The 26,644-nt window shown below is 38.2% G+C and overlaps 1 protein-coding gene and 1 long non-coding RNA gene across 2 annotated transcripts in view; both read right to left on the bottom strand.

The window, feature by feature from the left end:
- The window catches only part of LOC124286347 (SCY1-like protein 2), a 163,829-nt gene extending 148,146 nt beyond the window's left edge, over positions 1-15,683 (bottom strand). The window contains exons 1-5 of the mRNA XM_046722711.1: positions 15,529-15,683; positions 14,504-14,603; positions 9,950-9,994; positions 8,812-8,952; positions 5,303-5,518 (exon numbers count right to left, since the gene is read on the bottom strand). Coding sequence (XP_046578667.1) covers positions 5,303-5,518; positions 8,812-8,952; positions 9,950-9,994; positions 14,504-14,603; positions 15,529-15,551 — 525 coding nt within the window. The 5' untranslated portion in view covers positions 15,552-15,683. The remainder of the gene's footprint in view (positions 1-5,302; positions 5,519-8,811; positions 8,953-9,949; positions 9,995-14,503; positions 14,604-15,528) is intronic.
- On the bottom strand, positions 13,739-14,117 carry LOC124286354. Its single transcript, XR_006901018.1, has 2 exons — positions 14,086-14,117; positions 13,739-13,803 (listed from the first exon to the last, which is right to left on the bottom strand). It is a non-coding gene; the product is annotated as an uncharacterized LOC124286354 (long non-coding RNA).
- Positions 15,684-26,644: the final 10,961 nt, after the last annotated feature.

The following is a 26,644-nucleotide window of genomic DNA, read 5'->3' as shown; positions in this document are numbered from 1 at the left end:
CACGCCAGATCCAAACACTAGAGAGTTACAGTAATTGAGTCTGTTTGTTACTTAAGGCTGAGTCAGAATTTTGCAAGTTTCGGTACTTTCAAGGTACTTTCGGAGTTTGCAGAAGTCAGCGATTTGAAAGTTTGCTGCTTTGGCTGTGTTGAGTGACTGATGTTTACCTGACATGGTTCTATCCATGACAACACCCAGGTTCTTGACAGTTGTAGCTGGAGCAACACAGACCTTGTCCACAGATAAGTTGATGGTATCTGGAATCTTGGCGAGCTGTTGTTGAGTACCAAACATAATGAATTCTGTTTTGTCCTTGTTAAGTTGCAAGTAATTAGCAGAAATCCAATCATGAATGTCACTGACGCAGTCTTGTATGCTGTGGATTCCTGTGCTAACATTCGATGGTCTAACCGCCATATACAACTGCTGATTGTCGGCATATCCATGGAAGTCCAAAGTGTGACCTTTGATGATGTTCCCCAGTAGCTGGATATAGCATGTGAACAAAACAGGACCTAACACGGATCCTTGTGGGACACCATGTTTGAGGACTTTCGGGGCTGATGTTACACCATCCACTTGCACACGCAAGGATCGGTTTCGCAAGTATGATTCGATCCAGGCAAGAATCTTGAGGCAAGAGATGCCGGATGTGTGTGTCTGTATTGACAGCAGGATGTTGTGACAAAGGCCATGGAGAGGTCTATGAGGACGAGAAGAACAATCTCCTTGTTTACGACCCGAAAGACAACCCCGACACCAACAAACAGCTACTTTCATCATTAGCCTTCCCTGTATAGGTTCAGCCAGTCACCAAATCAGCCGACTCTTAAAACACCTGGCCAACATTGATGTTGTGTTCCAAAGAGGCAAAACCTCACCTCACCTCACCTCACCTCGGCTCATCTCCAAGCCAATGGCAGAGCAACTAAAGAAGTTTACCACATACAATGTGACTGTGGTGACGCACACAAACCTTAATACCCCTCCCTGTAAGAATAAAAAACCCACCAAACCTCTGTGAGGAAGAAAGAGTCCAAATCTGCCATCTCTGACCACACCCAAACTCATCCACACTACATCCTTTGGAACAGCATCAATGTACTTACCCACTACTAGAAGTTGATACATATAATGAATTGTGAAAATCAATCATCATTAGCAGAATTTATTTTCAAGGCCTCAGCTGTGAGGCAGAAGTACCTCAGCACCTGATGGAAGGGAGATAACCCAACCTCATTCCACATTGATTACACAATGCCATTTAGAAAGTGGTCAAATGTAACATATGTTATATTTGGGATTACACTTTCTTAGTAAAGTACAGATTCTAGTACATTTGTTGGGTTGAGTCCCATCTGGGATTTGAACCCACACTCACAGAGTCAAGCACCTAATTGCCGGCATATAAAGGCAGCTGCCTAACCCGCTCAGCAGAAGTCTGATAGTGGAAGTTGCGGTGGCTGACTTTATCCATGAATCAATTCCAGGGCCTAGATTTTCAAAGCTCTCTTAGCGCTAAGACAGTCGTAAGTGCCATACATTAATATTAAATTACGACTATCTTAGCACTAAGAGAGCTTCGAAAATCTAGGCCCAGACTGCCAGTTTGAATGCTCGCACCATTGCCAACTTACGTGCAATCAGTTCCAGGACTTTACGGAACCGACTGAGGGAGCACAACAACCGTCCCTGCAATACGTCCAATTTTACCCTGTCATCGATATGCATGTCTTGCCTGGTGCAGACAGCATCTATGGTACACTGATGACACAAGATTTCATCTCGACAAGCTGAGATGGCAGGGCAAGGGTGAACAGATGGTGAATGGTATGCTGATGTGTGCATTGTTCAACAGTTTGACGGTGGAGCGTTATGGTATGGGGTATCATCACATTGCATATGGTTTGGCACAACTTGTCATTGTCAATGGCAATCTGACAGGTCTGCGATACTGGGATGAGGTCATTGGGCCTCATGTGCAGCCGTTCATTCATAGACAGAGACGTAACTTTCTGCTTCAGCATGATAATGGATATCCACATGTTGCTCATGTTGTGACTTCCGGAGACATCAGAACATTCCGGTACTCCCCTGGGCAGCCGTTTCTCCAAACCTGTCCCCTATTGAGCACGCTTGGGATGAAATGGAGTGACGTTTACATCAAGCCAGGATCCGCCATTGACGTTAGCTGAATTGGGAATAGCGTTGGTTCAGACATTGAACAACATTCCCCAAGCTTTCTTCAATCGCTTAGCGTTGTCTATGCATCATTGTTGTCAAGCCTGCATCAACACCAATGGTGGACACACAAGATACTGAATTTATGAACTGACGTTTGACACCACATTTCTTCAAGGGCGTGTCACGGTACCTTATTTCAAATCATACAGATTTTGATATTATCCTGTCAACAGTTAAACAGTGATTAAGGAACACCACAAATCATCAGACAAAACACTGCTTATCAACCAAGTGAAAACATCCACATCAGGAACAGCAGATAAGGTGAATCCATAACACCACTCATTTATGTGCTAATTCATGTAAAAGTCAAAAGTTTTGCCTCATCATTGTCAGCATGGTCAGTGAAACTATGATAGGCTTGCACTGGTTGATAGACTCACACCCCTGCCTTAACGCCTTATATAGAATAAGCAATATTGTCCTTCAGTTTTATGATTGAATAACGAATATTATACTGTATGTTTGGTTCATTATTTCATTCTATGAATTTAGACTATCAGTCACACATGACGATCAGTCATGTGATGAAATTGGTTTGGGTAGTTTATTCAGGACTTGGGTGGTAAAAATTATTTACCCACCCTGAGTACAGGTAACCCATCCCAGGTATGCCAGGTAATGCTGTTATCCTGATGGATGTGCTGTCTGAAGTATGAGTGAAGCTCAGGCCATGGCTAATAGAAAATCTGCCTTCTGTGTTCTTTGTTGGAGGGTAATCTGTTTGTGGGTTCATACATTTCATAAAGGAGTGCTGAAAGTACCACCAAAACATCCATCTTTAGAACGATCCCACTCTGTCACACATTCTCCAACTGGAAAACTATCATGAATCTGTTTAAATCTGCATAGACACAAACTCAAAGTTTGTCCTGATTCAGGACTCAAGCTCACATAATAGTTGCTCCATTTTCTGCAGGAATTCTGCAATGAATGTGTAGGCAGTCAGGTCCAACCCATAGTGAGAACATCGATCAGTAGACACTTGTCATTGAAGATCAGGAGTGAAATGATACACCGTGACTTCACCATCTTCTTTGAGGTACTACATAGAATTGCTCTAACAATAACTGCTGAAATGTAATCCACACGAGCCACGGGCAGGTATCCTCTTTTGTCCTCAACACCTTGGTCTGTTTACAAAGTGACCAGCAAATCCCTTGAAATGACTTATAATAATAATAGTGCATTTATATAGCGCTAATACTCCACGCTCAGTGCATGCTCGAAGCGCACAGTTAAAGTCTAGCTAAGGAATGCTCTTTTAAACAGATGGGGATGATGTATGGTAATGTATGTATGTTAAATACACTGAAGACATAGCAAATTTGTGAATGATTTGATGATCTGAATCATTACTTCACTTTACTAATTTTTCATGGTCACAAATTAAGGTGCCCAAAATTCAAAACCAGAAAGGCCCATACATTGTTATTCCCAGCATTCCATTTCTTACAACTCAAGTTCTTGTTTCTGATAAATATAGTCCTTATTTAAAGGAAATACTACTGGTTTATTCTCGGGCAGCTTTTCAAATTTGTATTGCTAGAATATACCTTCATAATATGTACTCATTTGTTTCTAGTTACATTTAATGTATACTTATTTGTGCCATGTGTCTTATCATCCTGATTCCCGTTACAAGTAATCAAGAATTGTCATGTCTCTTATCAGAACAAGTAAGTCAACTGAAACTGTTACTATTCATGTCTTTGGATGTTTTATTAGAAATTTAACAGTTTCATTGACCAAGTTTATTCTCCCCTGTTCATTTGCCTGAAACAATATGAGGTAGAGTTGTACTACACATAATGCAACTGAATTATTATTTTCAGTTAAACGGATCTGTAATAAAAGGAAACAGTCATCAACATCTAGCATTAAATCAAACAAAAATTATCTTTGTGAAAAATATTATCCCTATTTTGTTACTAGTATTATCATAATCCTGCAGTTTGGTTGTCATCGCACAATAACTGAATCTTTAGATAATCAACATGAGCCTTCTTCACTGTCAGCTATCAATCAGGTTTGCCTGGTAATAGCATATCACTGCTCAGATATCTTGTTCATGCACTACGTTACAATATGAGCTTACTGGAGGTAAGGAGGTGGGAGCGAATACTCCTTATGTAAACAGAGATAATATTATTGGAATTATTGACAATGATAACTGTCCTTGATAATTTCTATGATTACAAAGCCTCTATTACATCATTGCCAGAGTGTACCAGAGAGACTGGTCAGTTCTGGTATCTTGTATGGTTAACAGCTGTTGGCACCCATTAGATTCAGTTGTCTTTAACTGGTGCTTCAATCACTTTTTTGTAGTCATGGAACTGAACCACCTCAAAAGCACTAAATTCAAATGTTTGCGCATCTTGAATAAAAATAGGTTATAACTTGCAATTAACTACCATTATATTTGCATCCATTTCCTACACGTTACATCATCAGAGATTTGACAAGCAACTTATCGCTCCAGATCATTGTGTCTACTTCTGATGAGATCCCTTTCACTCTTCATACTTCATGTCCAGTACTGAGGTGGTCACTCTGGTTAAGATATCACTTCCAGTAATGATCAATATCGCTTCCTGTGGTCTTTACATCAATCCTGATTCCTTCACTTAACCTATTATCTGTCCACCACAGACAGTCAAGGAGCATTGTGTATGTACAGGGCATGTACATCTGACCAGCAACATGCTATTACAGGTAGTACTGACTATCGATGGTGGACTTTTGTTGGAAATAGGAAGATTAGTTATAGTGTGATGACAGCTAAACTTAAGGATTATTTTGCCATTATGTTATAATTGTTTTGCATTCATGGGAATTTCATTTTTTACTAGTTTAAAGACAGGAGTTTACCACACTGAATGATGAGATGGCCCCAATCTGTACATCAAGTAGAAGTGATTTGACTTGGTAGCAAGTCCATATATTTGGATTAAAAGATATAAAAAGGTAAAAGCAAATTAAAACCTCCTAAGATGGTAATCTCTTCAGAGCTTTATAATAGTACCATGAAAAAATAAATAGTTATTAGTCCTACCTGATCAAGCTGTCTCACATACTGGCTTGGTGTGTGTTCTGCTCCAATAAGTGAATTCCCATCACTGTAAACAGCACAGATAACCATTCCCAAAGAAAACATATCACTGAGATAATTACATGTCTTGTCAAGCTGGATCTCTGGAGCAACATAATTTAGATCTGGCTGTGCCATCTTTGGTATTTTAACTGTCCACGGCTGACATGGAAATGAATCCTGAAATGACAAGAAAAATACACAAAATAACAAATAAATTATGTGACAACCTTTAAACAACTCAGTGTGTTATGTAACTCAGAACCTGTACCTGCAACTCACTGTCTTGAACACATGAAGTGACAGATAGGGGCATCAGGCTCAATACATTCCTACATGGAGTGACAGATAGGGGCATCAGGCTCAATACATTCCTACATGGAGTGACAGATAGGGGCATCAGGCTCAATACATTCCTACATGGAGTGACAGATAGGGGCATCAGGCTCAATACATTCCTACATGAAGTGACAGATAGGGGCATCAGGCTCAATACATTCCTACATGGAGTGACAGATAGGGGCATCAGGCTCAATACATTCCTACATAGAGTGACAGATAGGGGCATCAGGCTCAATACATTCCTACATGGAGTGACAGATAGGGGCATCAGGCTCAATACATTCCTACATGGAGTGATAGATAGGGGCATCAGGCTCAATACATTCCTACATGAAGTGACAGATAGGGCATCAGGCTCAATACATTCCTACATGGAGTGACAGATAGGGGCATCAGGCTCAATACATTCCTACATGGAGTGACAGATAGGGCATCAGGCTCAATACATTCCTACATGGAGGACAGATAGGGCATCAGGCTCAATACATTCCTACATGGAGTGACAGATAGGGGCATCAGGCTCAATACATTCCTACATGGAGTGACAGATAGGGGCATCAGGCTCAATACATTCCTACATGGAGTGACAGATAGGGGCATCAGGCTCAATACATTCCTACATGGAGTGACAGATAGGGGCATCAGGCTCAATACATTCCTACATGGAGTGACAGATGGGGACACCAGACTCAATGCATTCCCTTGCTCACTGAGGACTGAGAGACAGATGTTTAGTTCAACTATAGTAACCTATTTGTTTGATCAAGTGGAGTTACCTCATATTTTGCATTACTACATCAAGATACTTTCCTGCATAAAAATCTTCTGTTAGATTTATTTTCACCAGAGGTGAAATTTCAGTATAATAGAATGTTGCCAAACGGCCACTGTGTAGATTTATACTTCAACCGCATCTACTAGTCCAAAGAGCTGTCCTCTGTAGCATTAACAAACTGTCATGTCAGCAGTGTTACAGTACCAGATATTTACCAGTGTCAGATGCTGCAATGACAACAGAATTCCTATGATCCTATCCCTCATCCTAGCAACCTTTAAACAGGAACTAGTTACTGGCAGTTTTAGTAAGTCTGATTCAAGTCATCGAAACTCATCTTTCTCTGTCTGCTAACTTAAATATTATGGTGACACATCTAACACTAACAATTAATGATTACCACACGTACAAAGCGTTAATATCCAGTTTGGGAAGGATTTCAAATCTTTACACATTCATTCACCTGGATGACAGGCTGTATCATGCCCTACTCTTGTCCGACCTATTGATTGGTTTTCTTATTTGCAGATGAGTAGTATTATCTCAGATGACATTTGGGACAAGATCTCATGGAAACCAGGAAACCAAACCAAACAAATAATTTTGTTCATAAGTGTTATGAGGAAATATAATATGTCTGAGTGGCATTATAGAAGCTGTAGTGTCTGTATTGGAGGCAAGGGACAGACAACTGGATTGGGCTTGGTTACAGGGTGTCGAATATTTACACCTTGGGACTAATGAAAACAACAGAAACAACAACGATGACCTAGGACAAAATCTTGGATTGAAGGCCACAACAACCAGATAGTTGGATGGTTGAAGTTTCTTTTTTCACAAATCTATGATATTTAGTTAAATATCAAGGTCATCATCCCACAAACAATATGTGCTGCAGGAATGTGAGCTCATTTTGTGTAATAATAATAGTAATAATAATAATAATAATAATACATTTATGAAGTGAAGCAATTCTCAGTTAGGATGGGCTCTGTGCACACAAGTTAATAATGAAATTTCTGGAATCATGCATCAGTGATCCGAATACCCAACCATAACTGTGGCAGTAACAGATTTTGTATATTTTAACATGTTGTAAATTGATTAGAATTCATGTAAATAAATGCTTTAAATTTCATTGCACAGCTTTAGTCATTTTATTTTATCATGATACTTAGCCTGCCTTAACTAACTATCACTCACAGCCAGTTCACTGAGCATGCTTACCGCATGTTCACCACACAGCACAATAACATAAGCCCTTCCCCACCTACGTTCTTTTGTCTTTATAGCCAGCTTGGGCAATCAGCGTAGCTTTACACTTTTACACATTACTAGTTTTGTGGTCACTCCACATTCAATCGTCAGTGTGTCAACATGTCTTGTTGATTTTCTGGACATACCTTTGGATCATATCTTTGGATCACATTCTAAGGTAATTTAGATATTTTATCTATTTATTGTTCATGTATATCATTTGTAGATATAACTTGTAGTTGTATCAGTGTGTGTTAGTCTTAAATGCATAGTACTGTGAATTTGGTGATAAATACTCTACATTCATTATAATGTAATATTAGTAACATGATTAATAAAAGGCAAGGTTAACTATGTGAGCATGTGATGAATGGATGAACACAAGTATAACTTGGTAATCATAAATGGGTAAATGAAAATAAGCACGAATGAATGAATGAATGAGGTCTTATTTTCATTGTTTTATATCTTGCTCAGCTACAGCCACATTTGTGTTTGATTACTGCATTATTGCTGGGAATGCTTTTGTATATGTTCATTATTAGCATGACTGTACATATTTATTATTTTCTCTACAGACGAACATTTCATACAGACACAGCAGCGTCCCCAGGTGTGAAATAAACCTAGGCCCACACACCTGGTAGCTTTATATATTGTTAATATGTCATGTATATCAAATGAAATACATTTTGTACACAGTAATTGTTTACTGAAGCAACTGTTTTGTAATGTTATAGCATATGTACGAATTATATGCGTATATCCAGCAATGAATATAAGCTGCTTCAATTGAAACAATACCTATCTGGAGAAGTAGCTCAGCTTACTGCAAAAGTAGAGCATAGTGCTGCTGTTTATGATATTGCCTCAGAATGGCTTGAAAGAAAATATGGGGGCAAAGAAGACCGATTGCTGTACAGTTAACCACAGTTGACCACTGTAGAAAGTGGTCAACAGCAACATGTCACCCCTGGGATCACATTTTCTCAGTAAATTACAGATTCTGATGATCAACAGCATAGCATTTACACTATTTATACAAAACCCTTTTTTCTGTTCTTAATTTATTCTTTTTCTATTCTATTTGTATTCCTACCTTATTCTCTTTATTCTCTTCAAGGAATCCCATTCCACCAAGTCTCCAACAACCCCGTCTCGTCACCAGTATGGATTGAGGGCAGATATTACGATGCAGTTTGTGTTCAGAGTAGTGTAAAAAGGACAAGGCCTCTGTAATCTGCACAGAATAAAAAGGCACTATAAATTTTATGTCCACAAAACATATATTCATCACAAAATTTAATTCATATGATTCATAATCATTGTGTGGATACGGCTATTGGTCTCTACTAGTTTATAGGAATGGACACTTTCTTCATCTGTTCAAAAGACGGACAATGATTGCAGGATTAGAAAAACTCATGATGTGTTTGAGGCAACGTTACAGTTAGCTTCAAGAGGACCATGACCCTATTATGCAACATAATCGAAGAACATGCCAGTGATAGTGCTCATTAAGAAAGATATCTGTGAAAGGCCCATACCATCAATGATTTGGACATAACATATAGAATTCCTGCTCCCCTTGATCTCTGGCTTTAAGATACACAACGCTTTCATTGCTAAACATACAGTGGGCAATTCCCAGGCAACACTCAATCAGAAGAGATACTGGGGCCATGGAACTAACAATGCATGTTATATACTAACTTGCATCTCCCATCCTGTATGGGTAATAAAACACAAATAACATGTGTGTTAAGTGCCCTAACTACACATTTACAAAATACACTTGGAACAAAACTGGCTGTAACGATTTTCAGCTTTCAGTATGCAAAACTCGAATTGAGAACAAATCGTATACCGTAATACTGAAAATAGCTACCTGCACATGCAGGAAATTTTACAACATTTTAAATAATATTGATATTAAATGGTTTTCAAATCCTGTTTGACCATGTTTTCCGCTACAATCAGATTGTAGCAGGTACTCCTATTCATATGATTATAGTCAATATTTATTCTGATCACCATTTGTTATCATCATTTTGAAGATCACTTGAAGTCGGTCTCTCTGTAACTTATATATAAGTCCAGGGGAGAACTTGTCCTGTTAAGACCTTGACTGACAGAAAGAACCACCAAATTTCTATCTGAGCTCACTGCAAATATATTTAGCTACCGGTATTTGGAAGATTGCATTTTCTTTGAGAGTGTTAAAGAGCATCTCCTACCTGCATTAAGCCATACTTTATTTCTGCCTCAATGAAGTCATGATCCTGAAATGAAAGAGAAGCATTATGAAATTTCATGTTTGAATTGAGTCTATTTGTGCCTCCATCCATCCAGTGATGTAGATGCTGTGGCCTCACAGTAGTGACAGTGCTGCAGGATAGTACTGTGGAACTACATATTGGTCTTTAGGCCAGACCAATTATATTTCTTGTTTTACAGATTTTTGTCCACAGAAATCTTAAAGGCAGGAGGGAAACAAAATAAAAATAGAAATCACCAGTCTAAATAATATTCCTTTTAAATACTCATAGTGTTCAGATTTCATCAGGAAGTAATTGAGCAGTGTAAAAATCTAAAGAACTTTGCCATTGTGACAGATACAATTTTGGTGTTTCAACTGGATTAAATTGAAAATGTCTGTTGATTCAACAAAATGTTGTATAGAATTACTGTTATACTATCACCTGGTGTTAAGTAGCTGTTAGACATAGGTAAATACAATTATTCCGTTCAGAAGGCCTCCGGTTGTAAAACATCTGCTGTAAGCTTCTAGGACAAGTCATACTGCCTGAAGTTTTGTTGGAGTCCAACATGTCGTAATGCTAAGATAGCATTTCTTACAGTTACAACAACCTTGCTGATATCATCGTCACAAAGTAATTGTTTTATAAGTATTTCTTAATGCTCTTGAATTTGATAACAATTTTAATTGTGTTCGAAGCAAGCCCTCTGATTGGTCAACGCTTGCAAATCTGCACATTCTTTGTATATTCGCTGGAATTTTTCCTTTCATCGACAGCTTAATGTAAGAATATTTTTCGAGCAATGACTTCTCAAATCTTAATCTTTCATCTTCCCGATCCTCTCAGTCTTGAGCCAGGAGTATAAACACTGTCTTACAATTACTGCATACTGTGTCTCCCCATCCTCTCAGTCTTGAGCCAGGACTATAAACACTGTCTTACAAGTACTGCATACTGTGTCTCCCCATCCTCTCAGTCTTGAGCCAGGACTATAAACACTGTCTTACAAGTACTGCATACTGTGTCTCCCCATCCTCTCAGTCTTGAGCCAGGACTATAAATACTGTCTTACAAGTACTGCATACTGTGTCTCCCCATCCTCTCAGTCTTGAGCCAGGAATATAAACACTGTCTTACAAGTGCTGTAAATGTGCAGTGTGAACACACATGTATGTAGGTGTGGCTGCAGATTGCCAGAATGTAGCAGTAAGTTCACTAGTCTGTCAGTTGTAAGGGTTGGACCACTTCTAACTGCATTAGACATTTGTATCAGCTGCTGGATTTAATGTCATCTTTATACATTGGCGGATCCAGAAGAGGGGTTCAGGGGGTTCGACACCCTGACAGGAGGCAACTTGAGCATGTGAAATAGGCTCAGTATAAATTGGTGGACCACCCACAGGTAATGACAATCATAGTGAAAATGGAGATACCTGCTGTGGATTGGGTGGACATGACAGGATCTACAGATGGAGGATGTAGTTGGCTGCTACACTCATAGACTGCAGTCAGAGCACAGGTTAACAAGAGGACAAAGTCATCAATATGCCCCGCAATGGTAAATTACTCGTCATGAATATGTCAACTAGTTATCACTCTGTCAAATGTTAGACCTGTGAAGGTCAGGGTTAGAATATTGACCTTCAGTAACTCATGCTTGTCGTAAGAGGCCACTAACGGGATCGGGTGGTCAGGCTCACTGACTTGGTTGACACATGTCATCGTTTCCCAATTGCGCAGATGGATGCTCATGCTGTTGATCACTGGATTGTCTGGTCCAGACTCGATTATTTACAGGCCGTTGCCATATAGCTGGAATATTGCTGGGTGCGGCTTAAAACTAAACTCACTGTCAAATGTTACATTGTTCTTCAGACTGATCTGTTTTTTGCCCCATATATACTTCATAAATTGCCAAAAGTAAAATACTTTTAGTATTTAAAAGGAATATTACTTTAACTGGTGATTTTTATTTTTATTTGTTTTTCCTCCTGCCTTTAGGTTTTCTGAGGACAAGAATCTGTAAAACAAGACATAAAATTGGTTTGGCCTTATATAGAAATCCAAAAACTACCAAAAGGCCCCATTTCACTACCAGACCTATGTATGTGCCAAGTTTGGTGAAGAAATATTGAATGGATTTTATGTTGCACGGACAGACCGAGTCCAAAATAATACCCCCGCAAAAGGCGTTGCAGGGGATAATGACAGGACCACTGAATGTTGGTCCAACTTGCAATAATATATCAGTTAATCAGGGTTATATGACCAGGCACTTGGTGAACATTAATATCCAATGCTGAGGTAGCCAGATATCCTTGAAACAGGAGAATGCAGTATTTACTGTATGCTAAGGTATAAATTCAATTTTGCAATACTTCAACACCACAAAATATGTTGTAAATGTCCTTTTCTGAAACCATTTCAGCTTGAAAGTGAAGTTTATGGATGTAAACATCTGTAATATCAAGAACACAAGGACCTATCTAGGATTCTAGTCATTTTTGGAATTTTGATTTTACTTTTTTTTAAATTGTGTTCTTATTTTATTACATTCAGAGGTAATCTAAACTTGTATTTTGTGATTGCATTCATTTCAATGTTATAAGTTTTAGCTTTAAAACTTCTTCCTCTTCATTTGTCCTGTTATTGATGAGATACAGGTTACCCCTGCCAAAACATAATTTTTTTTATCATAAGCATGACTAGGGGATATGTATAATTGTAATTGGGAATTTTTTATTTTTCTACATTCTGTCTTGATTTATGAACTGAGAATGTGATATTGCAACCATAGAAATACCTACCCATGTTTTATGAAAATATTGAACTATGAAAAAATACATTCATAAATTTTGGTCTAGATTTAGTGACTTCATAATTGTGGAAATTGAAATAACAAATATAAACAGTATTTCCTTATGATATAACACCTAAATGTATGATTTGCCAATGGTTGTCAATGAGACATTGTTTAATACGCAGCTGTTCGGGGAATTTTTGTAAAAACAATTTTTTTGGGGGGTGGTAAATCCTATATATATCCTAGAAGTATTGGTTTTCCTACAATAAGTAAATATCTACATAAGTGTTGTAAAGAATGCATGGCAGGGAAATAAGAATATCAAATATTTCGAGAGAGCAGTTGTTAAATACTTATTCACAGTATATTAATGATATAACCCTATTGCGTTGATAAATATTTTTTTTAAAGTGAGCTTTTGAAACAAATTTGCAATGCCTCTGCATGTGTATATCCCTATTTGATGAATACTTATATATGTTAAAAATGCATAATCAAATTTAGATTTATGGATGAGAAAGAAACTTGATTTTACATGTTAACTTGTATCTAATTGTAGATTACTTTAATGATAAACTAAGACAAAATCACTCCATGACCGAAAAGAAATATAAGTATGTTGAGCTCTGCGATTGGGCATGACAGACTCTACGGCAACGGCATATGCCAAGGGAAACCACTCCCATCTTGTGTATAAACTAAAATTATCTGCTCTTGAGTTAATGAAAAGGTCACGGCCATTGTTAATCGCACGCTAACACCATTCGCTATTATCCCTTTCTTGATTATCAAAAAGTTATGTTGTTTCACACTTATTCCAACATTGAATCGGGTGGGACTAGTACTATGTGATATCGACCCGATAGTGATGTGTTTCACTACAGCAAATAACAATATCCGACATTAAATCGGTTGTGCATTCTCCGTGTTGTTGAAGTGTTGAGGCGAACTACACAGTTTTGTGCAATATAAATGCAATCTCCAAACGTAAAGCTGATTATTTGCATGAAACAGACACTAACTTGAACTTGTGTACTTTGCAGGCTTCATTTGTTAACGTGTTCATCTAAGCCCCTTGTTGTTATTGTGTCTGGCTTCCTAATCCCCATTGTACTGTACAAACATCTGCTCTTACTTGTGTTTATGCTCCTTCATCCTTTTGCTATTCATCACTTGCTTGATAACGGTGTTAGAAGTTACACCGAAACGTCGCTCTCACAGCAATAAAGAAGTTGTTCATCCATATATTGTTATCCTTCCTTACTGCTCCAACTTCTAAATGCCTCTCAAAGAAGTTACTAGCTTGAACACCATTTTGTAACAGACTACAATGATCTTAGCTCCTTACAACTGGTCCGGACCAAGTATAAGTTGCGATTGTAGCTTACAATGATCTTAGCCAACAATCGCTTTGTGCAAGTGGATGGCGATTGTAGCCGAAGCCTAAGATCGCGATCTTAAGGATTTACAATAATTGTAGCACTAAGATCGTTCTGTGCAAGTGGGCCCAGGTACAACTCTCACATTGATTGATACTTTCAAATACAGCTGATGATACTAATCATTGATAACAATACTTCAACATTCCATGTATGTATTGTCATCACCTCAGTGACAGTGTGTGAACAGTTTGATAAATTGTTACACAGCAAGTCATGAAAGACAAACTAAATATGCAATCACTTTGATTTGGTGTCAAAGATATTTGGTACACATATTTCACTCACCTTTAACTCTTGAGATACAGGTGCCGTGATTCGTTCATAGTTTCCGAGAACATTTGCTAAACTTCCTATGACTGGTTCCGTAGCAAATGCCAAACTGTCACTGAAATAAATAAATATCTGTGCTATTCTGTATGACCTGTGCTTAAATGTATGACCAAATGATGTGTCATATGTCCTACAATAATGCTGCTGGATTAATGTTAAAAGTGAGAAAAATCTGTTATCTGTGTGCAAGAAACAGTGCTCTTCTATTGTTTATCATAATGAGGAAATGTAAAACAATGCCATGCTGATCTACTGACAAGGTCAAAACATCTATTAATTATATTCATTTAAAGTGCTCACAGAGCCAGAATTGTTCAAATACACCTTAATCAAACAGTATTTGTTACATATTTATTGGCTTGAAACAAGCAGAACCTCCATTATAGTCCCTGCTCAGATGCTATGTTTCAGCAACTCATGATGCATTGGGCAGGAGAAGAATGAAGTATAATAAGGGTCCTTTTGGATCACTTAAAGGACAAGGAATAGGATTCATTTGAGTTTTGCAAATTTTGGATTTATACCATGTCAAGTACAGCTTACATAAGGGGACAAGATAAAACATTTAACAGGAAGGAAGCTCAAAGAACTTTATCACACATTTTATAGTTGAAATATGGTGCAGGTAGTACATGTTTAATATTTAGAAAGTTCCGAGTTGGTATGCGAAAGGATGTACACTGGATCACATACGACCTTTTCTAGATACGCTTATGTCAACCTGTGTCCAACCTCAGGTGTTTTTGCTCACTTTGTCACCTGGGTCATATGCACTCAAAAGTTTTTTAATATCCCAGGTATGCTTCCAAAAAGGGCAAGACAAATCCCCTGATGTAAACACATGTAAACATATTAGACCAACAGAGATATAAAAGACAAATATTCATGGTAAAAAAATAAACAGAGACTGATGTATTGTTAGATGTGAAAATTGCTGTGAACCAAGTGCAGAGTGTCACAAAATAAGGAAATGCACCTACTGGCACTCCTCAACTCCATGCATTACTGACAGTATATTGGGATGGCGGACATGTTCCAGTTGATTAACTTCTTTCCGCAGAATTTCAGACACTGTCTCACGCCGCCGGGGTTTGTGAAGTTTGTCTGCAATCTTTTTCTCAAAAAGAAAGACAGATGCTTCCTTAATAAAACAAAAGAAAAAGACATTATTAAAACCAATTAGAAACAAAATTACTTTGACAACATAAGCTACTCTATTATGTTCTTGTTGTGACTCTATATTGTGACATTAGTAGAATAACCTACAGTGCAACTAGATAGATCTTTTCATTACATGCAAAAAAAGATGACACCGCACCTTTCCTGAATTATAAAACTTTCATTCAGAAGATGTACAGTGAACCATTTAGACTTGACCAACAGCTGACCTGATCAATATCTATTTCTATTCTTCCCATGTTGTCTAATGCAGCACAACATCGTCCAGTGCATCAAACCTAATAGCAGTTAGAGACACAGCCTGTTTAGTGACATCACTTCCGTAGCTGTACGGAGAAAGCGTAATCCCAAATATAAGTTACCGGTATGTTACAAACCTGATGAGTTCTAATGGTTGGTGTGAGAAGGTCATACTCAGTCATTAAATGAAAGAAACATCCCACCCCAACTTAGTCAAGCTGGCACCACTATAATTATCCCGTATAATCACCACATTCCACTTAGCATCAGCAACCCAACCAACTGGGCATACAACAAGCCAGGGGAACCTTACTGACACCAAGGTGGAATCTTCACATTTGATAGGATGAAGCTTATTGACACCTTCCAAATATGTCTGAGTGTAAATATGTTTGTAAATTTTGCAGTTTAGCATACAGCAAAGAGATCATGTAATATTTTCTTAACTTAAAACAGCGATTTATAATGATACATTGTTACAAACACACTTGACATAGAACAAGTCTTAAATATCTTCAAATGTGTAGGACTTTTTATCACTGTGTGGATATTTATGAATACATTCCTAAGTCAAAATAACTTACTTTCAATGCCAGACATTGGTGTATGTTCCTGTGGTTTCATTTCAAAACCACATATGTGTAGGTTGAAACATTTAGGTTTATTCATTTCCTGCAGCAAAGACATGGGAGGCCTCAATGGTGAATGGGTGTTTTAACCAAAACAACAACAAAACTGGAATAAACTTTGTTATCACACAATAATTTATGTGGGCATGTCAAGGGCCACAATTCAGATTTTCCTGTGCATTATATGATGTCGATTAATAGCGTCATGATTTCATGTTGTTAATAAGTTGACAGTCACAGCTTGACTCCTATTTTGCACTCAGTGACAGTTCATAGAGAGTGGTAGTGGACTGTTCTTCATGGCATGACATGGATGATTTGCTGTTGGGCAAATAGGGTCACACTCATGGCATGACATGGATGATTAGCTGCTGGGCAAATAGGGTCACACTCATGGCATAATGAGCATTTGCATGATCATCTTCAGAGATATAGTGTTGCTTAACATACACTGATGTTTTCCTGATAGTACTGACCCATGACTCTGCCATGGACAATACGGAGTGCAGTTCTGACAGTTAGTTAGATGCCATCCCTCAGATGACCAGCAGTAGGTTGTGGCTTGTGGATGTTGTGACAGTTAGTTAGATGCCATCACTCAGATGACCAGCAGTAGGTTGTGGCTTGTGGATGTTGTGACAGTTAGTTAGGTGCCATCCCTCAGATGACCAGCAGTAGGTTGTGGCTTGTGGATGTTGTGACAGTTAGTTAGATGCCATCACTCAGATGACCAGCAGTAGGTTGAGGCTTGTGGATGTTGTGACAGTTAGTTAGATGCCATCCCTCAGATGACCAGCAGTAGGTTGAGGCTGGTTGTTTTTGAGACAGTTAGTTAGATGCCATCCCTCAGATGACCAGCAGTAGGTTGAGGCTTGTGGATGTTGTGGCAGTTAGTTAGATGCCATCCCTCAGATGACCAGCAGTAGGTTGTGGCTTGTGGATGTTGTGACAGTTAGTTAGATGCCATCCCTCAGATGACCAGCAGTAGGTTGAGGCTTGTGGATGTTGTGGCAGTTAGTTAGATGCCATCCCTCAGATGACCAGCAGTAGGTTGTGGCTTGTGGATGTTGTGACAGTTAGTTAGATGCCATCCCTCAGATGACCAGCAGTAGGTTGTGGCTTGTGGATGTTCTGACAGTTAGTTAGATGCCATCACTCAGATGACCAGCAGTAGGTTGTGGCTTGTGGATGTTGTGACAGTTAGTTAGGTGCCATCACTCAGATGACCAGCAGTAGGTTGTGGCTTGTGGATGTTGTGACAGTTAGTTAGATGCCATCCCTCAGATGACCAGCAGTAGGTTGAGGCTTGTGGGTGTTCTGACAGTTAGTTAGATGCCATCACTCAGATGACCAGCAGTAGGTTGTGGCTTGTGGATGTTGTGACAGTTAGTTAGATGCCATCACTCAGATGACCAGCAGTAGGTTGAGGCTTGTGGATGTTGTGACAGTTAGTTAGATGCCATCACTCAGATGACCAGCAGTAGGTTGTGGCTTGTGGATGTTGTGACAGTTAGTTAGATGCCATCCCTCAGATGACCAGCAGTAGGCTGTGGCTTGTGGATGTTGTGCACCACATACAATGTCACTCCATGGTGCTGCCATGTGCTCTTACACCAGTTGTCTTGATGATCAGCCTGATGTACACATCACATGATCAGCACAGTTACTTCCTTACTGACGAAAAGTGTTTAATTAAGTGTCTTTAAGCATTTGATTCTTTGGAAATAATATGGGTCTGCACGTGGCTGAGTTGGAGTGACTGGTCAGTCAAGCACATCACCCTTTGCAGGTGCTGCCTGAGGTCATGTGCTTCATGATTGTCACAGTGTTGTGTTTGGGAGCTTGATTTCTTTGGAAATGTTCTTGCCACAAAAAATATTTACTTTCGGTGACAGACATCGGTGCATGTTCCTGTAATTTTATTTGCAAATGATATTTATGATGGGAGAAGTATATTGCCTCACATTTGCTTTTAGATTCGGCATTCAAAGACATCACTTCCCTTCCCATGGCATCAGTTTGTTTGCCTCTTTATGGTAGTAGTGGTGAACAATACTTGTATCTTTAGACTAACATATATATAGGTATACATTACCTCTTCGTTTGTATGTGTGTGTGTGTGTGTGTGTGTATAAATATGATGTCACATTTGTTTCCTATAATAACTGCATATGTCTGACACATTACTGAGAACTGCTTTCCCCAATGACATTATTTTCATGTCACATGTACAGTGTTACATGAGAGATTAACAGGTAGTTGTGTATATCATCCAGGTTCTTTAATTAAAGAGGTCTCCATCTTATAAACCAACCATGTTGTCTTTGGCAATGCCAGAACTATCACTATAATTCACAATCTGTGTCCTCTATTTTCCTTAGTCAAGTAGAGACTAAGGGTGAAAGGTAAAGCCAAACATTCCCTCCCAGATCATAGCTTGGTCTCCCACCTGGAGGAACTGGGCTGATGAATACAGGTAGCTTGTTGGCAAACAGGTTGAGATGTGGAAAAATTGATACCTTGGGATGAAGTGACCATCTTTTAATCATCCTGCCATAGCCTTGATAATGTCCTTTTCTGAAGATGGCATGCATAAGTTGAATTGATGAAGATGTGGTGACATCCACAATGAAGTGATCCACATGAATGTCTCAGATTCTGTATGAGGCAATCTGTAAGTATGTTTAACCTGTCCCTTGATGCTGTATGTTACCACTTCAGTATTGTCTGTCCCAGTTAACATAGAAGAGTGGTGTAGCTTAACTTGCCATGCATTGATAGCTTGGAATATACTTGTCATCTCCAGATATGCTTCTTCCTGTCCTGAACCATCCCTCACTTAAAAAGTCTGTACAAGGTTGATGATGTGGCCTGGGAAGTATGAGAGGTATTCCTGACTTCTGATTATCAACTTGAGTCGTCTAATTCTAGTTCTCTAGTTGTGTTTATCCAAGCTTGTGAAAGACATAACTGCATCCTTTGCAAACTGATTTTGGACAGATGTAAATGTCTAGGAATCCTTAGATAAGATGAAATCATCCTCCGTGTACATGATCTAGTCCCTTCTAAATTCATGGGTTGAACCATTCCAGATACAAGAATAGCTGAATGAAGAAGACTGGTTTTTTACTTGTTCTGATTGACTGATTAGAGGTTATCCATGCATCTGTGCAACCTTCCTTCCTTCCTAACTTTAGATAAGCACCAAAGATCCAAGGAGTGACTGGCATGCAAACTGTTAGTACACTAAACTCAAAGCCCCTGCTCATTGACGCGGGTTAATTATAGATAAGTTGGGTTTTTTCTTTTATTTACCATTTTTTTCACTTGTTTATAGGTACAGTACATGTGGTCAATGTATGACATTGATACAATTGGTACAATTGTGCTGACATACAAATATACAAAGGCAATCAATGATATTTCTATAGAAAAAAGTCTGCAAATGCCATCAGATACAACATAACTTCATAGTGTGTGTGTGCGTGCGTGTGTGTGTGCGTGATATGCATTCAATTTGTATCTATATGAAATAAGGATGACATAGACAAAATTATTCATCCCTCTTCTTATAGTGCTGGAAGAGTGTATGTAGAGATGACCAAAAGAAGAAAAATTTGTCAACACCACAAGAGGAGGAATAAACATATCTTGTAATGTCATAATACTTAATTATCTCCCTTTTCACATGACTGATAAAGGGTACAGTTAAATTTCTGCTGTGTCTAAAGATAATTTGCTTCACAACAAGTCTTATGGCATTAATTGGATCATTATTTTTCCCTTTAATTCCAAGTAAAACATTCTGTTTTGTGAAATATAACGGAATATTCAAGTCAGTTAAGAGCCATGACTGGAGGTTTTTCCAGATATCTTGAACAATTTCACAGTCCCAAAATAGATGGGTAATTGATTCAATGTTATATTTACAGAAACTACAAATGGGAGAGTCTATATACTTGATGTTAAACAAAAACTGTTTTGTAGGTAGAATATTATGGATAATTCTGTATTGTAACCATCTTAGATCAGTGCTATAGGTGCACTTCCATGGAATAATAATAAATATTTCCCAGTCCTTTGGTAGGAGATTTAGATTTAAGCTACCCCAGTTTTTATTATAGTGTTCTGTTTAAAATTTAGAGCATAGGAGTGTTTCATAGAAATATTTGCTACTTTTTTCACTGAATTTTAGTTTAGACAAATTAAAAGGGCATGTCGGTGTAATGCTCAAAGTGAAATGTGAAATATTTATCTTTAACATGTATGTAATAAATTGCTTGTCTGACCCCTTCAAAGGTCAGGAAATGTTCTGAGTTTATATAGATCTATAAAGTCGTCAAAGGATAGAAATTTCCCTTCTGCTGTCAACATGTCAGATACAAACATAACTCCCTTGTTATACCAATATTTATATAGACTAGGTTTGTTATCAACCAATATGTCATCATTACACCAGATAGACCGTGACTGGATTTCAAATTCACTTGTAATAGTATTTTTTTGCTTAGATGTGAACCAAGCCCAAGCAAGTAACACTTCCTTCCAAAACTGATTAGTTAAGGTTGGAGTAACAACATTTTTAATATAATTGCTGTCTGCAGACCATAGGTAAATTTCACATGTTATCTTTCTAAGAAAAAGATCCAAGCTTTGGGGCCGCAATTGTCACTTTGATTTTTGGTACCTTTAATCCACCATGTTTAGGGAGAGATGTAACAATGTCCCTTTTAACTTTGTCTGGTTTTCCTTTCCAAATAAATCTGAAACATAGCTTTTGAAGCTTATCTAAGACATGATCTAGAGGATTTGGGAGTGAAGCAAATAGGTGATTTAATTTTGGAAGCAGGAGTGATTTCAAAACTGTGTTTCTTCCAAAGGGAGTGAGTGTTCGTGCTGACCAGGTATTCATTTCTTTCGTAATTTGAGACAATTTATCAGAATAATTTTGTTCAACCATGCTTTCTAAATCTATGTCAAAATGAATACCCAAAAGTGTAAATTCAGTATGAGACCAGACACAATTCCAGTCTTTGCATAATTTGTTTATCCTATCCAAATTAGCTTTGTTTTTTTCAATATTAATTTTCAGCCCAGAGAATCTTGCAAAGAATTGTAATGTATTTAAAGCAGCATAAAGACATCTTTCAGAGCCATCCAGTCTCATCGTCGTATCATCAGCAAATTGTGACATAATGTATTCAATATTATCAATTTTTATTCCTCTTATATACTTATTATTTTTTATCATTACGGCCAAAATTTCTACACAAACCAAAAATATATAAGGCGATAGAGGATCCCCTTGACGACAGCCCCGGGTTATTTTAAAGAAGGGTGATAAGTTGGATGAATCAAGACATGAAGACATGTCTTGTAGTATCGTCCAGTCTCTTTGCATGAGGGAGCTTCTTAACATTTTGACTGACTCTATTTTGAATGTACTAGATAATCCATAATGATTTTTTTAATTTGATTCTCATGTACATCATTTTCTTCTGAACGGGAAAATTAAAGAGTAGCATTTCTTCTCATGCTGTTATTTACTTAAAGTGTTGATTGCTTCCTTGACTACAATGTTCTGTAGGGCTATGTTCACAGCTTGGTCCCAACCAAATGGAATCTGCCACAAGTTTTAGGGCGTTGAAGGAAACAGCCAGCCATCATTTGTGAATGACTTTATGTCATAATATATCAGACAACCACCTATTTTCATCAGGTTTGGTGATATGTTTTGAGTACCACAAATTTGCGATCTATCTGTGAGTCAAATCAGGTTGACAGGGTTTTGAGAAGCATGTTCAACTTGAGATGAGTTACACATGATGGCACCCATCTGCCTTTGCCTCAGCCACAACACATAAAGGTCTGCTCATTCACATCCTACAGACTGACTCTGTGGATTAAGTCAAGGTGTCGTCTTGGTAATCAGACTTTAGGTTTGAACAGTATGAAGCACAATTCGAGCAACAGTGATATGAAGCTGACCTCACATAATCAGATATGTCCCCTTAAGCTTACTATTCCTACTTAACAATATGTGAAGTGACATGTCTGCCATGCCCGACATGACTTATTCTACTCATCTGGAGTCCTGTTGTCTGCAGCTCACAGGAAATTGGTATTTGTCCCAATACCCTCTGCAGTGACATTCACATGGTGTCCAGTTTTTCTGGTGATTTCATGGTTATTAGAAGACTCGTGGTGCTTCCTTTTGTCACACGTGTTTGCCTATTTATCGTTGGATTTTGATTTACAAGTGTCTTTGTGCTGAGAGACTTTATTTGTAAAATGTTGTCGCCTGAGATAGAGATTTGTCGATTAGTGTTGACATGGATGCAGTATTTGTATTTGAAACCTAATTTAGGTCACAGCAGAGATAGAGGATTGGTGTTATTGATGAGTATTCACTTCAGTAGAATTGCATCGAGCAAGATATTCCTGTTCCATCTTATGAAAACCTCTGCCCTAGAGATGGCACTGTCATGCATCAGTGACTTATCACCAAAGTGTCTGCCAGTGGGGCAATGCTTCCTTGGAAGAGACACTTTCAACTTCATTGTATTCTTAGGACTTCTTATGGGAGACTCTTTCACCAATGAACTGGCAGCCCAAATAGGATGTTATGAATTACTTCTGAATTATCTTCTGAATTATCAAGTGGAGCCATTTATTTGATTGCAATGAGATAGTTGAAAGACAGTCTTACAGTTTACATGGTATATGCCTTAGAAAACATAGGTAATACTGAAAACGGCCAACATAATTCTGTAACTATTTTCAAAGGTTTGAAGAAGTTGATGTGAATTCTAGTACCAAGTCCTTGATGTATGATGTGCTGTTACAAGCTGATCCTAGAATAGTGTGCTAATGGATAGTGGGGGAAGCTGAGGACAAAGTTTGATGTGTTACTGCATTAGTTACTGCATCTCAAAATGTAAACACAAGAAATATAGGTCACTTCATAATGGAAAGATGGTGTAATAGGTTAGCAGTTAGGAATGGCAGAAAAAAACTGATGGTGTTCCATGTCTGTTACCATACAGTAATATTTGGATGGAATCCCCAAAACAAATCATAAAATTTTGGAAAGATATTTTTTGGCCCTCTCTTACATGTCAGAATAAAAGGGTAACTGGATTTTGAATTGTGCTTTAATACTAAAACATCCCATCTTAACAGTAGCTGGCAAATGACCAAGTCAGTATGACATCCACAAGTGTCATGTTACATATAAAACCTCAATTGAATTTGAAATTTAAAAAATAAAGTTTTACAAACCCTGTGATTTCATAGAATGTAGCTATACGATCAGTTATTATGACAATGGTCATAGGAAGGATAGACATAAAAATACAAACTCTACTAAACATATCTGAAGACTTCATTTCAAATTTTACCTCAGTTTCTATTATATACCTGTATATGTTCATAAATATCTAAAATCAAAGCCATATTGGATAAAACTAAAAAATATAACACCAAACAACATCGCACCTTCCTTACTAATTCTGACAGTAAATCAGCTATCTCTGGCCACATCAAAGTAAACTCCAATCATCAAATAGAGTGGTCTGACATCACTATTTGGCTAAATGACCTTATTGTACGCTCCATACCTTTCCTAGCCTCCAAATATTATTCTCATTCCACTCTTTGCAGCAAACACAATAAATTCCACTTGACAAAACACGTGCTCATGTTAACAAACAGCAAAATCAGGGTGGGGGGTGCGCACCCCCCTTTTGTCCTGAAAGTTTGTTCAATGACCATTGAACCTTCGGTGAAAATGAAGTGTGCAACCCCCCACCCACCCGACCTTTCTCAATAGTGTGCACGCACGCACACACACGCACATACGCGCGCGCACACACACACACACACGCACGCACCGGTACAATTCAATTGCAATAAAATCACGTCAGGTGGCAAGGTTCGGGGCGGACATGGGACCGATCCCCCGCACAATTTATACCTCACTGCTGCTGCTGCTAGGCTGTCTATCTTTTCCAGTCGAAGCTACTTCCAACCTTCGGCTGATCAAAATAGCATTTATAACATCGCTGCTACCTGTCTCATCTGTTCAGGAACGAAGAGCAGGTCATTAATCCCTTCACTTGGCCCTGCGTCCCCCTTCTCCTTCCACTGCTGGGCCCCGATCCACAAAGCGTTCGTAGCGTTACGACCTGTCGTAACTCTATAGTTTATCAGGGATAATCCACAACGTTATATAGTCTCCCTGAGTTTATCAAAGGCGTACGAATATCGTAGCGCTAAGAACGCGTTGTGGATCGGGGACCCTGGGCTTTGTTAATCCAATTATCTACTTTGTTATCATTCTGTTTTTACATCGTTTCTGGGAGAGTCGGACAATAACAACCAAACGGACTTAACTAAACGCAAGCTCACTGAAGCCATTAACATCAGCCACCAAAAGCCCACCATCAACCGTGACTAAAGATACCTCATTCCATCCGCTTATGATGCACTCCTTCACCAAGCCCAATTTACTGTATACATATCTCCTTTATTTTAACTACTCCTTTATTTGTACATCTCTGGCTTCCACGCCCTGCCCTTTGTCTACTCGCTGGCTTCATCAGCTTACTGCTTAGCCTATCATGTCCTTTCCTTTGTCATTTATGTTGTGTTTATACATCTCCCCCTCTTCATGTATCATTCCTGCTTGACAACAGTACAAGTATCTGCATCGAAACGTCGCACTCACGAAATAAACAAGTTGTTATCCATGAATTTTGTTCTATATTGTATGCCTCAACTTCTAAAATGCCACTCAAACAAACTATCCATATCCTCACAGTACATGATTAGTACTGACCAATTTGCTTTTAAAAGGCTTGATAATTTACATTTAAATTTTCTTGGGCATAGTTGACACTTGCTTTCCAGAAAATACTCTAGTATGCATAATTCAAGCATGCAATGGTTTCAGTGTATTGTACCCAGTGAAAGATGTAACTCTGAACATGTAGCACTGGGAAAATTAACAATCTGTACTGAACTTATTCAGTGCTATGATAGATACCTTACTCTGACTTACAAGAAAGTCACATTGCTTGAACATACCTTCAGATGAAATTAGTGTCATTGCACATTATTTTATCTGTTATGATATTGAGTCTTAAAAATGTAATCACAGATGCACTTTAATCAAGAAAAGTCTGACCAATTTGACCCCATGAATACTTAATAAAAACATGTATCTATTGATTGGGGTGTATATTTTGCCTACCCCCTTACACACACACACACACACACACACACACACACACACACACACACACACACACACACACACACACACACACACACACACACACACACACACACACACACACACACACACACACACACACACACACACACACACACACACACACATCCATCCAAGCAATTTTGCCCAAATATTAGGTAACTCGAGAAACAGTACAAATCTGTCCTTGTTGCAATATACGAAAATCTTAAATTACTTGGAAAAAAACAGAATAACATAGCCATTTACATATACCATGTATAAACTGACAATGATACAGAAAAAAACTCCATATTTAAATAGTAACCATATATATATAGTTGTGCCAATCCCTGTTTGTAAAATACTAAGGTGATGTTTACTTATCAAATGGGACATGCATACATGACATAAATATTTAATGTCCTTTCATGAGATAAAGATTTCACATGGAAAGTAATATAGACAATACAGTCTGTAGCACTTGTTTAACAACTGTAACCAGACAGAATAATATCGCTGTTGTGAGAGGTGACTAAATCAATCACATGGTCAATCTTGGTGATTGTAAGTTACTGTATGCAAGTTTAGTGGATTGAAGCTCATGATGCCATTCACTACAATATTTGGTCTTGATCCGTTTATTTACAGAGCTTTCATATGTCAGGTAAAAATGCTGATAGTGGGAATAAAAACGAAGAAACTTTTTAAAGTACATTATTCCCAGTGTGACAAACAAGTACCTTTAATTTTACTATTTCTAAATTGTGTTTATCAGTTTAAGGTATCTTAATA

Source organism: Haliotis rubra, unplaced genomic scaffold (genome assembly GCF_003918875.1).
Source record: "Haliotis rubra isolate DU_JTF1 unplaced genomic scaffold, ASM391887v1 Scf110, whole genome shotgun sequence".
Classification (NCBI taxonomy): domain Eukaryota; kingdom Metazoa; phylum Mollusca; class Gastropoda; order Lepetellida; family Haliotidae; genus Haliotis; species Haliotis rubra.
This window is presented reverse-complemented; position numbering and strand designations above follow the sequence as displayed.